Source organism: Cyclospora cayetanensis, unplaced genomic scaffold (genome assembly GCF_002999335.1).
Source record: "Cyclospora cayetanensis isolate NF1_C8 unplaced genomic scaffold, CcayRef3 CcayRef3_contig_67, whole genome shotgun sequence".
In the NCBI taxonomy this organism is placed as follows: Eukaryota; Apicomplexa; class Conoidasida; order Eucoccidiorida; family Eimeriidae; genus Cyclospora; species Cyclospora cayetanensis.
Genome location: NW_020312667.1, coordinates 100,826 through 115,441, shown reverse-complemented (window position 1 = coordinate 115,441; position 14,616 = coordinate 100,826). Strand labels below are relative to the sequence as shown.

General features: G+C 55.4%; 1 protein-coding gene across 1 annotated transcript; it reads right to left on the bottom strand.

Moving 5' to 3' along the window:
• Nucleotides 1-572: 572 nt before the first annotated feature.
• On the bottom strand, nucleotides 573-12,883 carry LOC34622861. Its single transcript, XM_026335371.1, has 13 exons — nucleotides 12,674-12,883; nucleotides 12,319-12,445; nucleotides 11,915-12,064; nucleotides 10,469-11,665; nucleotides 9,957-10,279; nucleotides 9,576-9,666; nucleotides 8,987-9,090; nucleotides 8,684-8,813; nucleotides 6,750-7,745; nucleotides 6,180-6,692; nucleotides 4,197-6,134; nucleotides 1,474-3,856; nucleotides 573-1,392 (listed from the first exon to the last, which is right to left on the bottom strand). Exons 1-13 carry the CDS (start codon nucleotides 12,881-12,883, stop codon nucleotides 573-575), a joined length of 8,982 nt encoding a protein of 2,993 aa, XP_026191156.1.
• Nucleotides 12,884-14,616: the final 1,733 nt, after the last annotated feature.

Below are 14,616 nucleotides of genomic sequence, written 5' to 3'. Positions count from 1 at the left end.
TTTCAAAAAAAACATGCTAACGTCTGGAGCAGGGCATCAAGGTTCGTAATCATGGAGCTCTTTGCTGTATTTAAAGGAGTACCGCCCATTAAGGGGGAAGCAGGAACTCGATTGAATAGTGAAAATGGTCATATAGAGCGTATGCGTACTGCTTAGACAGTGACGAACGTTGGGCAACTGAGAGGCTCAATCATGGATATCAAACCTTTTTCATCTAACGAGAATTGTGAATTGAACTTGTATGGGATTTCTACGGGATTATGATGGAAGGAGTGTGAGTAATGCTTAACGTAGCCTCCTCATCTGTTAGCATATTCAGTTCGCCCCGGAAGGCCAACTAGTCCACTAGATCTAATGAAGGAGTTCAAAAAGGCCAGTACTTCCCATGCTGGCTCTCTGAAGGAACGTCTGTTCCATGTGAAACAAATTATATGTGTGGTCCCAGGGGCAGCAACGCAGAAATTCCTCATCAAATGATCCATTATAGTGCTTTTGCTACTACGTACTCTGGGGCACGAAAACAACCGAGAGAAATAAAAGTGGACTTCTCGCGTTGTGCAGGCTATGCACCTTTAAAACAATTGAAAGACGTCGTCTGTGAGGGACTGCAGGGCAGCTTCTTCTAGTTCTCTCCTCCTCTTTCTGATTTTGCTCATCTTCTTATTTTCTTCTTCGGCTTCCCGTTGCTGCTGTGCCGCTCTTGCCGCCTCCCGTTGCTGCTGAATGTCCTCTTCGTCTGCTGCCCAACGCCACAGAGCGCACTGCTCCTGCATCACTCTCTCCGTAGTCCATTTCCCTTGCACCCAGTCTTCAGGCAGCGCTGCGAGTGCCGAGTCGAGATGCCTCAAGACTCCACGCCTCTGCTTCTCTAGCAAACGCTGCTGCCAGTCAAAAAGATCAGAAGGCATAATGCTCTCTTGCAGGTGTGACGAAGTCTGTGCAAGCATGGTGCGTATGGCGCTGCTTAGGGGTCCTTGCTGGTGCTGCTGTGACACACGGACTGGGGGTCCTTGTGGCCTCCCCCGTTGGCACTCTGCAAAGCGTCTCAGATGTTCGTTTTCATCATGTAGCGGCTCCCCCCACTCTGCACCGACCTCCCCCCCTGGAACGGTGAGGGGCTTGTCGGCATCCCAGAATTCGTACATAAACTTCTGGTACATTTCAGAATCGTGGAGGTGTGCCTTTTCGGCTCTCCAGGAACAGCGCCGCGCGATCATTGTTGTTAAGTATGCAACGAAATCGGCCGACTTTTGCATGTCGAGGTGTGAGGATAAGGCGACGCTCTGCTCGAACTTGTAGATGATTTCAGCAGCTGCAGCGAACGGCGCGACACTGTCAGTCGGAGGCGTGGTAGCCGCAGCCTGGCGACTGCCTCCCTGATGCCTCAGTCGTCTACCCAGAGCCAGAGCGGCACCGAAGGGGAGAAGAGGCTCTGCAAGCTGCTGCTGCTGCTGCTGCTGCTCCTGCTGCAACCTTTCAAGAGGGATCCTCTGCGGCACAAGGGCAGAGGCCACGCGTCTCCAGAAGAAAACTCGCTGTGCATCCGTATGCCCCCCGACATCCACGAGGGAGTCCGAAGGAAACACATGATACTGAAATATTCGAAAGCCTACGACATGACTGACAGGGCCGCCGCACAATACCCAGCCGACAAGTTGATCTACTGCGTGGCTCTGTTGTTGCTTCATGCGGTTCTGTTGAGCAACGACTGCTGGATCGTCTCCTGGCTTGAAGGTTTCTTCCTGCTTTGCCCTCAGGAGTACTTGCAGACGACGGCGAGTGCGCAGCAGAGGCTGCAAGTAAGTGCAAACGAAGGCCAAACTCGGAGGCGTCAAGAGCAAGCGACTCTCCAGCTTCAGTTTCGCCAGAGAGGCCTTCTCATCGTCTAGCAAGGGGACCAGGCGATGCGGAAAGCGGCAGCCTATCACACAGCTCCAGTTCTTGCAGGCGCAACGTTCTGCGTCATCCCGAACAAGCAGTCCCTCGCAGTAGCACCTGGAGCAGCTACTCCTCCGTCTGCGCTCTGCCCTCTCCGTATCGAGCACCCACAACTCGGGCTGTTCAGCCGTTTTGGGAGTACTGCGCAGTTCTTCCACCAGCGTAGGTGTGAGCAAGCGAGTCTCCTGCAGCCACTGAAGCAGAGTCTCCTGAACGCTCACCCCTTTGAGGTGAGTTCTCCTGGATAGCGGCAAGAGAAGCTCGCGCGCAGTGCCCCTCCCTCCATGTGGTGTCTCGCCAGAAAAGGGGCCGTCGCCGTCTGCGTCTGGCTGCCTCTCCGCGGAAGGACTAAGCTCTTCCAGCAGATACTTCAGCGCTAGGATTGCCCATGAGGGGACTGCGCTTGGCAGCTGCTCGATCGAAACCCGCTGCAGCTCTGCAACTACACCCAGGGGAACCCTGCAGCAGCTGTTGGCGCACTGCAGCAGCAGCCGTTCTACGCACGCAGTCCGATCTGTCGGCGAAAGCGCATGCCACGGGGGAGGAGTTGCTGCCTTCCCGCCCGCCAGGGGAGGCAGCTTTTGCTCGGAATGCTGCAACATCAACAGCGACACTGGGAGGCCCCACATGGAGGGCTTTGCACTCTCAGGGAGCAGAATAGTCTTCGACGCATGCGGACCCTTTGCGAATTCCAGCGATTCTGCCAAGGCTTTCGCCAGAGGATCCCATCCCCAGAGCCTTCCAGGTGCCTCGAGCGAGCAGCCGACTGTGGAATCCGGCGAGGTCTGACACGCAGCTTCAGCAGTGCGCTCCGACAGCGGGGGCGCAGAAAGCTGCGAGGCTGCTGCAGAAACAGCTGCAGAAACAGCTGCAGTAGAGGCCTTAAGGCTCGGCGAAATACTCACAGCCGCCCCCTGTGTACTCCAAACAGCTATAGAAGACGCAGAAAGCTGTGACTCCCCCTCGCGTTCCTCGCGTTGCTGCTTAGCTCTGTCCAGCTTCTCCCAGCAGGGGGCTGCGAAGCCACGCGTGTCTGCAGCCGATGCAGGGATGCGGTTTTCAGCCTTCGGCAACTCTGCTGCTCCTGCTTCGTGTTCTGCTCCCACTCTGGAGCGCAGATGCGCAGTCGCTGTGGTGGCTCCAAGCCTTTGGGTGTACTGCAGTCGCGTCTTTGGCCTCACGAGCTGCTCCAAAAGGCTGTCGAGGGAGGCCCCCGCCGCAGCTGCCGCTTGCTCTTGAGAGCCGCAGTGCCCCCGTTGAGGTTCTTCAAGAGTGTGCATGCAAGCCACGTGGCGCGTGGCTTCGTCTTCCTCTTCTTCGTCCTCGATCCATGTGCCTGCGAACTTATCCGAGTTGCCGGACCCCTGAGCCTTTGTCGCGAGCGTTCTGGCGGCTGCGCCGTCATCGAAATCGCACCTCTCCCCCCCCCAATCCACGCGAATGTCTGCGACGGGTCTTAAGACGCTGTCAAGGGCAGCTCGCGCCTCGTTCAGCAAGGCTATATCCGGCTCTTTCCACAGGAACTGCGGCACGAAGGCGAACTCCCTGAAGCCTCCAAAAGACACCGTCGCGTAGCACACAGCACGCTGCATGCAGAAGGCGCAGCAGCGTTTCCTGGCTGCCTTCTTGCCAAAGCCAGCCGCACAGCGCGCTTTCCCTCCAGTCTCTGCTTCGGAGGCTCCGCTAAGGGCCCCGTGCCTTCCCTGGGGGTTGCAGGGGCAGACTTTGCAGCAGTAGCAGAGGCAGCTTTCGGAGACGAAAAGCGAGACTGCCGAAGCCAACAAAAACAGCAGCAGCTCCTCCAGATGGGGAAGAGGAGGCAGCAAAGATGCAGCCACCACGTCGGACCCCCCGCTGCCAAGGCCTGCAGACGTATCCCACTCGCTGAGACTCAGCAGCAAAAACTCTCGAGACTGACCTGTGGAGCGCAAGAAGGCAGCAGAATGCAAGACACACGCGCGCTTTGCGCCGGCTCTGCGCCTCCTTGGCAGTCGCAGACGCGAGTTTCGCGGAGGGGGAGCGCACCAGACGACGCTGGAGGGCTGCCTCTTCCCACGAAACGGGAGGCATGCAGACCTGGAGCACCTGTGTATGCGAAGATCGAGAGCAGCTATGAAGGTGCAGCAAAGGGGAGGAGGAGGAACAAGGAGAGGCAAGTGCAGGCGCGACTTAAGCCGACATGTAGGTTTCTTCGAATCGAGGAAGCAAAAAGCAGCAGCAGCGGCAGGCAGGCAAGTTCATCGAGGAAAAAAACATACTCTCCGGATAGAAGGGCCCATTGCTGTGGAGGATCGACTGCTCCGCAATGCGGCACACACGGGCGGTACTTGGCCTCCCCGTGAGTCTCCGCTTGCTCCTTCCCTCCGCATCGAGCGCGAGAAAAGCCTTCAGGAAGCGATGGGAAACACTGAAGAAGGGGCCCTCGTGTAAGGCGTAGCGGCGCTCTTCTCTAATCCAGTGGTCTCCCCCCCCTTGCCTATCCTGCACAACTTCCTTGGAGGCACCCGAGAGCGTTGAAGCGGAAACCTCTTTCTTGGGGGGAAGCTCTCTGCCAGCAGGGGCATGCGTTTGTTCTGGGAGTCTGGAGCAGTGGGCGAGGGGACGCTGGGTGCGATTTTCGTCCTTAACGCTCTGCGTTTGCGAGTGGGGATCTAGGGAAGATCCCTTCCCCCTCGAGATCTGTCTGCGCCGATTTGAAGAAGCCGCGTTTCGACTCGACAGGAGTGTTGAGGACGGCTCTGCAAGCGGATGGCGAGACGCTCTGTCGAACACCCCCGTGTCGCTCGCATCGGCAGTAGGATCCAGCAGCCTCCCTCTTTGTGGGGCCTCTTCCGCTGCGTCTCTCTCCTCAAGAAGTCGTTCGGCTCTCTCGAAATCCGCGTGCTGCATCTCCAGAAGCCTGCCCGACGCGGAGAGAGCCAAAGACGCAAACGTTCCGAGACAAGCTTCCTGCATGTCTGCGCCTCCAGCAGCGGCCTGGGTGCTTTGAGCCGCTTCCAGCAGGAGCTCCTCGAGGAGTCTATCTGCTGGTGCAGGTGGCTTCTGCGAGGCAGCCGCTTCTCCCTGAAGGAGAGCAGACGAGTGGGAGCCTGCGAGCGGTTCTGCAGTGCTGCTGCGCTTGTCGGCGAAAGGCAGCGTAGAAGCCCACAGCGGCTGACTGATGCATTCGAGTTCAGGTCCTCTCATCTCGCCTTGCCTCTTCCTCGAAGTCGCCAAAGTGACGGCATTCGCTGCTCTGTGCAGCCACTGCAGAAGCGCTCTGCGGTGGCTGTCTCCGAAAACGAGGATCTGCGATTTCCTCGCGTTCAGCTGCGCATGGTCAAGTGTGCAGTGTCTCCAATACGCGCTCACAACCTGCGTGGTTTTCGCCGCTTCTTCCAGCAAGCGTCTCAGCTCTCCGCTGGGCGCAGCGGCAGAGGCAACATCAGCCTTCGCAGGCGCGCTTGCCAGCTGCTGCGCAGTCTCCGCTGAGGCTGCCAGAGCGTCTATGCATTCTTCCACGAGCGACCTCCAGACGGAGAAAGTCGGAACCTGCAGCTCGCGCTGCTGCGCGAGGAAGCGCAGTCGCCCCTCTCCCTTCGCCCTCTTGGTGTTGGTGCCGCGCGCCTGCTGCCGACACGCACGCACTTGCTTGCTGCTGTAGAACTCCTTCACCGCTTCCGCAGCGCCTCGAATATCCAGGGGAAGAAGCGCGCGGCAGCCAGCGCTCAACAGCGGCAGCAGCAGCTCCTGCACTCTCTGCAAGGGGCCTGTCTGCTCTCCAGAGTGCCTGCCGCGGGAAAAATCGAAAATCCACCCCTCGCAGAGCAGCACATCCGCGAGGGGAACGCCGAAGTCGACACGCAGAGAAAAAAAGTGCAGGGGTCCTAGCGCGCTTGCCAGCTGCTGCGCAGTCGACGGATGCGTGAGGACTGCAGCGAGCTCCGCGCGCACCCTATCCATCACATCAGTTTGCGAACGGGCAGCCGACCAAACGCCTCGCTGCTGAAGCAGCAGCTGCTGCACTTCGTTTGGCCTTCGAAGCAGCAGCGCGAACAGCGACTTCATCACCTGGCGCGTCTTGCTGGTAGCTGCAGCGTTGTGGAGACTCCGCGCGACGAGCGCGTCGAGCTCCCGCACGACCTCTAGCCACTTGCTGACACATGCAGTGGCTTCGCTGCTGCTGCTGCCCTCTTCGTCGTGGGAAGAAGCCGACTCTCCAGCGAGCGCATCCGCAGCCTCTGCGCAGCCGTCGAAGAAACGGGGGATCTGCGCCGCAGGGAGGCTCAGGCCCTTCCGCCAGGCTCCTCCTTGAGAGGCTTCCAACATGCCCCCTGCACTCAATTCGACACACAGCGCGTCGAACGCCGCGCCAAGAGCTGCGTGCGCTTGCTGCTGGCGCTGCATCCACGTTTTGAAGGCGTTGCACAGCAGAAGTTTCGCGTTCTGCAGGACGAAGCGTGAGCCCTCCCAGCCGTGCGGAGGCATTCCAAAGAGAGTCTGCGGATCTGTTTCCTGGAGCAACGCCGCAGCCAGGTTTACGCGGAAGGCTACGCTGCAGCTGCAGCGCAGCAGCTGCTGCGCCTTGTGGACAAAGTGCAGCTGCGACCAGCGCTCCCGATTCAGCTCCGCGTTCGTGGCGAGACTGACATCGACTTCTGCCTCCAAGTCACCCCGACGAAGGGAGGGAATGTCAGTGCCGCCTTCACAAAGCACCGCTGCGCAGCGGCAGGCAGGCGTGTGCTGTTTCGCATCCTGTTCCCCAGTCGCAGACTCTCCGGAGGAGACACGCGCAGCGCGCCTCGTCCTGGAGAAGGAGGAGGAAGAGGCACTGCTTTGCCGCTCTGCCGCTGGCGAGACGCAGTCATTCTGCATTCCACGAGCCGGGGAGGGGGACGAAGACAAAGCAGCGCGAGAAGCTGCCGCGGAGTCTTCTTGGAGTGCGCCGCTGCTGGGCAGCAGATCTGGACGTTCTCGAAAGGCCTCGTAGCACAAGACGTTGTAGGCGAAATGCGATCTGCGCTCCTGACTCATGTTGAAGGGTGCCTGCATGGAGCTGTCGCGGATGTGGCTGAATCCGAAAGGCATGTAGGCAGCGGCAAGGACGAGCTGCAGACGCCAGACGAGGCTCTCGACGCCTCCAGCCAGCTGCGCGTTCGACGTCCACATGCAGGCTTCACCCTGAAGATCCCCCCCTGCTGCTCCTACAGAGGCTGGCATTGCTCTGGAAGCGCCGCTGAGGCCGTTTGCGAATTCGAGAGATGCCAGCTTGCGATCTATCGAAAAATACTGAGACGCCACGTCGGCAACGCCTTGTATGGACACTCCGCTTGCCGCGAGACAGCGCTTCAACTCCCCCATCTCGGCTGCAGTATACTTTCTTTGCCTGCCGTCTCGTTGCGCAGGCTTGTCTGGCAGCAGCTGCGTCCCCCTCGCCATTAAGTGACTTTGCAGGTGCTTTAGGCAGTCGCCGAATCGACGGTGGAGATGCAGCATCGCCATCACGTCCACGCATATGTCGCAGGGAATGAACTCCCCCCACATGAAACGGCTGGTGTCGCTGGTACTTGGCTTCCCGCCAGGCGTACGGGGGTTTGTTGCAGCTTGTTGCCACGGCATCCCCTCCTCTCTCTTCACGTTCCGCCGTCGCACAGGCTCCCGCTTGAACTGCCGATAAGGCCGCATGCGCTGCAGCGCCTCTGCAGCCTCCGGAAACAGGGGAGCCGTGCAACACCCTGCAGCAGCTAGACGGGCTGAACGAGACACCAGCCAACGCAGCACCACTGCGTCGGGGGGGGAGGAGGACGTCTGCAGCTTAGGCCCTCGTGCTGCACAAACGCATGCGCTACACGAAGCAAACGAGGTACAGTAAAAGGCGCCTTTTCCCAATCAGCGTGCAATGCATAGCAGAGTCTATCGTTCAAAAGGACTGCAGAGCAGTAACACGCGGAAAAGGAGCAGCCCCGTTGAAAGGCGACCTCTAAGAAACCTCATTCAAAAAGCCTTCCCTTTCCTCCCTTCCTCTTCCTCCCCCCTTCCTCCTCTTCCTTCCCCCCTTCCTCCTCTTCCTTCTTCCCTTCCTCCTCTTCCTCCCCCCTTCCTCCTCTTCCTTCTTCCCTTCCTCCTCTTCCTTCCCCCCTTCCTCCTCTTCCTTCCCCCCTTCCTCCTCTTCCTTCTTCCCTTCCTCCTCTTCCTTCCCCCTTCCTCCTCTTCCTTCCCCCCTTCCTCCTCTTCCTTCCCCTCCTGCCCTTTGAGACGCTGCAGGAGACTCACGCTGGCATTCAAAGACGCTCTGTCTGTCACTGACGAGCAGAGAGGCAGCCCACATGCCGGCAGGCAGAATTCCGTAGGCCTTAGAGAGAAGAAGTACTCTCGCTACTCGTACAGGAAGCGCAAGGCAGCACGCGAGATGCCCTAAAGGCGTCACTTGCGTGAAGGGGAAGTACGGCGATCGCAGCTCTAAAGCCCCTAAAAATGCAGAGCAGCAACGCACTTCTAAGCGAACTGAAACGCAGCGTCCCTTCAAGGGCAGCCGTGCATGCATTCGTTGCAGGAGCAACGATTTCTGCCGTGCATGCATTTGCTGCGGGAGCAACGATTTCTGCCGTGCATGCATTTGCTGCAGGAGCAACGATTTCTGCGGCTGCGCTTTCTGCGTACAGAGACGGCGCGAAAAGCAAACAGTTGCACTAAAAAAGCAGCGGCATGGCGGAGCAGCTGAGGCAGACTGCGACTGTGCCGCTCTCGCAGAAAAAGCGATGCTTGCCTGATGCTTCCATGCTACAAAGGGCCTCGTGTGCCTTGCCCACATCTGGAGGATCCTGAGCTTGGGAAAGGAAAAACAAAGACGCGTCACTGCTCTCTGCAGGCAGCGCAGCCATGGTGTCTATGAGCACCTGAAGCAGAGCACAAAAAGTAGCCAATCTAGCCAGCTCGTGATTAGGGGGCATATGTTCACGCGGTCTGGATCGTTTTCTGCTCTGGGATGCACAACGCGCCATGCACGCGTTCCACTGAAGAACGCCTACACCGCTTTCAGCAGCCGCTTCTTCTCAAAGCTGTGCCTCACGTCCTCCAGAGGGAGACGCTGCAGCTCTGGCAGAGGAAATGGCTCAAGCACCTCGTAAAGCATGCGCGGAATAAGGCACATATAAACACCCTCTCTGACGCGTCCTGCAAACCCGCAGAAAAGAAGACCTCGCTGTTAGCAGGAGAGACACTATCTTTTACCAAAAAACAAGACACACAGTTCTTTGGAATCTAAGCCACGTGCCATTGCATTGGGCACTGCAGCCCGTGAGGCAACTTGTCAGGCAGCTCTGAAGCTCGCTCCCGTGTGTGTTCCGAGGCAGCAGGGAAACAAAACGCTACCTAGCATCCCAGATGTCTACACTCAGGAGCCATCCGTTTGCATGCATGCCCTTCACTTGCCGCTTCCTATATGCCCTCAAGTGCACTCTACAAAGCTAAGAGAAGATACATCTACGCCAAAAGAAGCCGGAAGAAGGCGCGCAGTAGGAGATGTGCATGCGGTACTGTGCTGACTGGCGTTTGTTCATGCATGCGAAACGCTTCGCGCCAAAATTCGTCCCTCGACTCGATACACAGACGACAATGCACACCATACACTTTGGGGTGTGTCTAAATAGGCCACGTGCCTGTTCGCCCTTTGCGTTGATCCAAAGCCGCGCGGCTTGCCCATCGCAGCTGCAGGCGATGAGCCTTTGTTACAGAGTGCACGTGTTTTTCCTGCGGGAAAGTCATACAGGCCCTTGTAAGACTGTTTGTCGTCTAATATCTTAGTTTTGCGGCGCTGCCTTATTGGATGCTACTCGATCCTCCACCGTTTCACCAAGCTCCATGCACCCTACTACCTACGCACACCCCCCTACGTCCTCCGAACTTGTTTCAAGCTCCATGCGCTAGACAGCGTGTTGCCGTGCCGTCATTTTGTACTGGAGACTACGCCTCGTTGCGCATGGAGCCTATGCTTCGCAAGACAACTAGGACGGCGATCCAAAGAGGAAAAGCTGGCTTGCCTTGACGAGAGCGAAGTCCATAACAATGCAGACGTCGACAAAGGTGATGCTGCTTTCCGCGATATTTGTTGCGAGGATGATCTTCATGCACGTAGACCTTGGAGCATGCTGTTTTGCATGCTTCAAATCATCTGTTTCTGCGTCTCTATGAATACGGAGCACCTGCACATCAACTCGCAGCCGTATTACGGAGTCTTCCGTCTCTCCCCGGGAGTCAGGCCTTGTGCCGCTTCTTCGAGCATTCTCCATGGCTTCCAAGGCTGCAGCTGCCTCATTTTTCGCATGATCCAGTGCACTCATCATGCGGAATATCTCAGTCTTTCCTGCACCAGGCACACGAGAGAACACTCCAACACTTGCCCTCAAACGCCGCAAAGCCCACTTGCGCCAAAAGTTTTGAAGTTCGAGCGCAGCCGTCCGCGCTTCGTAAGTAATTAGAGAAGAATCACAAACCAAGTGTAGCGTATAATCCGAGGGAGCGTTACAAGAACGGCTGAGGCAGTGAAGCCTACCAGGAAGGAAGACGAGGACTCCGAGCTGGGGCGCATTTCGAAGCAAGCACTGAACATGGATCAACATCAAAAGCCGTGACGCTTTCTCGAGACACGAGAAGTTAAGCCTGGGCTTTTCAAAGCAGTAGTCATTCCTGCTAGGCATAGTGTCGTATTCGCTCTCCAACCAACTGGCACCTTCTCCCTGGTAAGGCTCCGCTGGATCTTCTGCACTGCCAGTTTGTGGGTAGATCTGCGGTTTGCATGCGTGCAAGAAACTCCGGGGCACGTCTCCCGCCGGCGTAAACGGGCAGCCAGTGTCAGGATCTATTCCCAAGCAGCGCAAGAGAGTAGGACTGGCAGCAAGACTCAAAAGATCCGCGGCTGCAGAGGCCAAAGACGCACTTGCCAGATCACACAGGTCCTCCCAGAAGAGCTCCTCGACGGGGAAATTCGTGCGCCTAGCCACTTCTACACAGTTGGCGTTCACGCGTGCGCTGCCGGATACGTGCCTCCACTGCAGCATGCCGCAAGCGCCACGCAGCTTCATTGAACGCTGCTGATCTTTAAAAACGTTCACCAACTCCCTAGAGCGACGGTTCTTCCAAAGGTGCACAAGCTCGTTAAGGGGTGATGACAGATTCCTCGCTAAACCAATCAGACGCTCGCGCCTCCCTAATTCACAGCGCTGATCATTGAGGCCTTTATTTGGGAGATGGGGAAGCTGGCTTTTCATTAAGGTTCCTCTGATACGCAGCAAAAGGGTCTGGTCGGTCCATGCTGCGTGTTCTGCCTCGAACATGTTCAAACTCTCCCCCGCAAGGAATGTGGCGAAGTCGTGGGCGCTTATGGTGGCAGACATGACAACTATTCGGAAGACAGGTAGCGGCGCTCTAGCGACGGAGGCAGCCGCTGTTACCTTCACAGCAAGACACTTAAGCAGCAACAAAGACATATCACAGTCGACAGTACGCTCGTGAACTTCGTCCACCAGGACGAAATCATACGGAAAGGATGAACGAAAACTGGTGTGCATCATCGATGACACTCCGTCAGAAGAGCACTCCAACCGACACTGCGGCTTCTTCCCAATGATGTGCAAATGTCGTAAGGCCCTAGTGACGTACTTCCGCAGCATCCCCGCAGTCACAAACATCAAACGGGTCGCTTCTGACTTGCACGGTTCTTCATGACCAACGTGGTAGCCAACCGTTTGCCCTGAGAGAATACAACAGCGCGAATGTGTCCTAATGAATGAAAGTCGGTGAAAAATTCAAAACCAATCGTAGACTAGAGTATACATATATATATCTTATTCTTGTCCCATGTTCTCCCCTACGGCCTGCACCAGGTGGAGCCATGATCTGTGCTACTGCCCAAAGGCGAAGCAGCCACGCGATACCAAAGCCCGAATCTTAGTAATTACTTTGCTTTCTTTCTGCCGCTACATTGTTTCTCTACGCCTACCAAGTCGTTCCTCGCCCAGAAGTTGCCTGAGACGCTCTGCAGCCATCTGTGCAGCAATACGCCGAGGCAACGCAATGAGAAGCCTGGCATTAGTGTGCTGCAGCAGCAGAAGCAGCGGCACAATGGTGGTCTTCCCGCACCCCGTAGAGCCTACGAAACATCACAACGTCACAACCAAATCGATCGATTAATAGCTAGGCATACTGATCTTCATGTACAAAAATACGTAAACAACATAGCAGTGGTCCTCAGAGTTATATCATGCAATTGGCTCCTGACAGCGTGGCAAATAAACAGATCCAAATATTTTCACACCCGCAGCGTTTGAAAATCGGTTTTACCAGCTCAGTGGCAGCAAAAGGAGCCATAAGATAAAAACAGGATGAGGAGTTCAGTGAGCTTACCTGTGACAACTGTGACCAGATTTGAGCGGATAACATCTAGTAACTCAGCGCCGATTCTCAGAGTTGGAAGCCCTAGGCTGGACGTGATGGCTGTTTTCACGGATTCACTAAGGCGTAGCGGAGGAAGCTGATCCTCAAAACACCACATTCAAAACACAGATATGAATGATCATTGCGGTACCTTTCATATAAAAATACCTTAAAGCATGCACGGCCACATTCAGGGCAGATTTGGGTGGAAATGATGGGTGTAGCACACCTGCATTCCAAACAGACGCCTAAAGTCAATTTTTGTGTGGTAAGGCACTTGAATCCGTTCAGGAGGGGCCTCGCGCTCCCTCCGCCAGTCGGGCACCCATGGAAAGGGACCAGTGGAACACACGACATTTGGCTGGGGATGTTTAGCAGGAAAAAAATTTGCCGCCTCTCGTGGCAAATCGCCAGGCCCATCCTGTTGCTCTTTCCTCTCTATGTGCTGGTCGTCCTCTTCCGCACTTGCCCTAGGTGACCCCCCCCTCGGGAGCGTTCCCTCTTCCGAGGTGTCTAAGCACTTTGTGCCTAGCATTATCTGCAGCGACACTGACTTCTTTGGCCAAAGGCTACCCGGGCCTGTCTTTGCTGTAGAGAGGCATGGTGCAAGGGCAAGCCGAGAGATGTTCAGGAGGGAATCCTGGTTATTCGGCTCCAATCACACAAAAAATGTGAGGGAGTCACGACCTCGCATACCAATGTTTCCTGTAAGCAATTTAGTCTGTAGTTCCTCTTGAGACCCCCCACATCGATCTTTTTTTGCTTTTTCACGAGAGCTGTTCGCCAGCCGCACACGGGTCCACGAGCATGCATGCCCACGTGAGACGCAACTGGAAAAAACGTATCATGGAAGTCTTCTACCATTTTATGTGGTTTTCTATCACTGTCCTTCTTTATAGATGACTTAGGAGGGGGATAAGCCCTTGTCTACATCAGCAAATACACCAGAACCATTGGCTGTCGGGAGCCAAGGCAGTTCATGGCTGCACACCCGAGGATGCTTCTGTTGAATGTCTTCTCTCCACTTTTGCAAAACAACAAAGTACAAGCCAATGATTGACCTATGAACACGTTCTGTGTCTACTGCTCAGATATTTCTATCATTTGGGATGCAAATTTGCTGCATATTTGAACCTGGCTTATGGGAGTATGGCCTTTTAGGAAACATGTGCAGGGGATTTTATAATTTGAGCTTTGGCCCCCCCAAAATTTGTATGCATCGCGAAATTTATATCCTGTATTGCATGCGCCTACGCGAAACTGAATATGACTGCTTGTCGTAATACTGAAGGGTTTCAACCCCGAAGTTCAACGGCCTCCAAAGGCTGAATTGGGTTGTTATGTGTGCTCTGATGATAAACCATGGCCAGCGGTAAGCCTTTATAGATTCTGTTTTCATTGAGAAGTGGGCTATCCAATCTGTTCAATGACGGCAAACCCACCTGCTTCTTTCAAGAACTTAAGGCCAGCTCCACAGCAGTGAATCCGCTCTACTGCACACAGAAAGAAAAGAAAACCTTTTTGGTCAAGTATCGAGAGTAAAACCTAATTGCGATAAAACCCGGCGAGGTCAGTGCCCTGCTTCGCTCCTTCATGGTGGAACGATACATTTATTGCCTCCTTAGGAACTTGACGTCAAACTGAACGCACACTTAGCAGAAAACTATTGAGTGCCCTCAAAAGAACTCCCGCCTTATCCCTACCCCGCCCTTTATTGCCTTCAGCATAATGGCAGAGGTACAGCTACAGTACGCGCTGCTGCCTTGAGCACTATTTGCTACTAACTGCAGACACCCTCTAGCGCACGCGCATCCACCGATTCGTCTTCTGTATCGAGCTAACAGCACTCTGCAATAGAGAAAATACACTAAAAGGAAAGGCGATTTTCCAGGTTTGATACAGCTACTGCAGTATAAAACTTTTACATGTAGCTTAGCCCACTACAGATCGTCTTTCTTCTCTTCCCGACGGCACATTTGCGTAGCCCAGTACAAGTATTATTATGACTCGGAAATTCGAGTTCCAGCTGGGTATCTGTTTATTGCATTCTAGAAGGCTCTTCGCCACGCTTGAATGTTGCCGGACTCTAGTCGATACTGTGCGGTCCTATCGAACGTCATAAGATGCTGGAGTTGCTGGGAAATTGAGCACGAATCTAGTTTCAGTTTTGCCGTGGGGCGAAAATAAGTAACAATTCATTTAGCAGAAAAGCCATTCCCTGCTATATGAAGGAAGTTAGGATGCACAGTAGACTGTAAACAACTTTCC

Coding starts and splice junctions, on each gene's coding strand:
- LOC34622861 (XM_026335371.1), bottom strand. CDS start 12,883: ATGCTAGGCACAAAGTGCTTAGACACCTCGGAAGAGGGAACGCTCCCG. Junction 7,746..8,683: donor TTGTAGCATGGAAGCATCAG/GCAAGCATCGCT, acceptor GCGTTTGTGCAG/CACGAGGGCCTAAGCTGCAG. Junction 1,393..1,473: donor CAGAGGATCCCTCTTGAAAG/GTTGCAGCAGGA, acceptor GGCTCTGGGTAG/ACGACTGAGGCATCAGGGAG.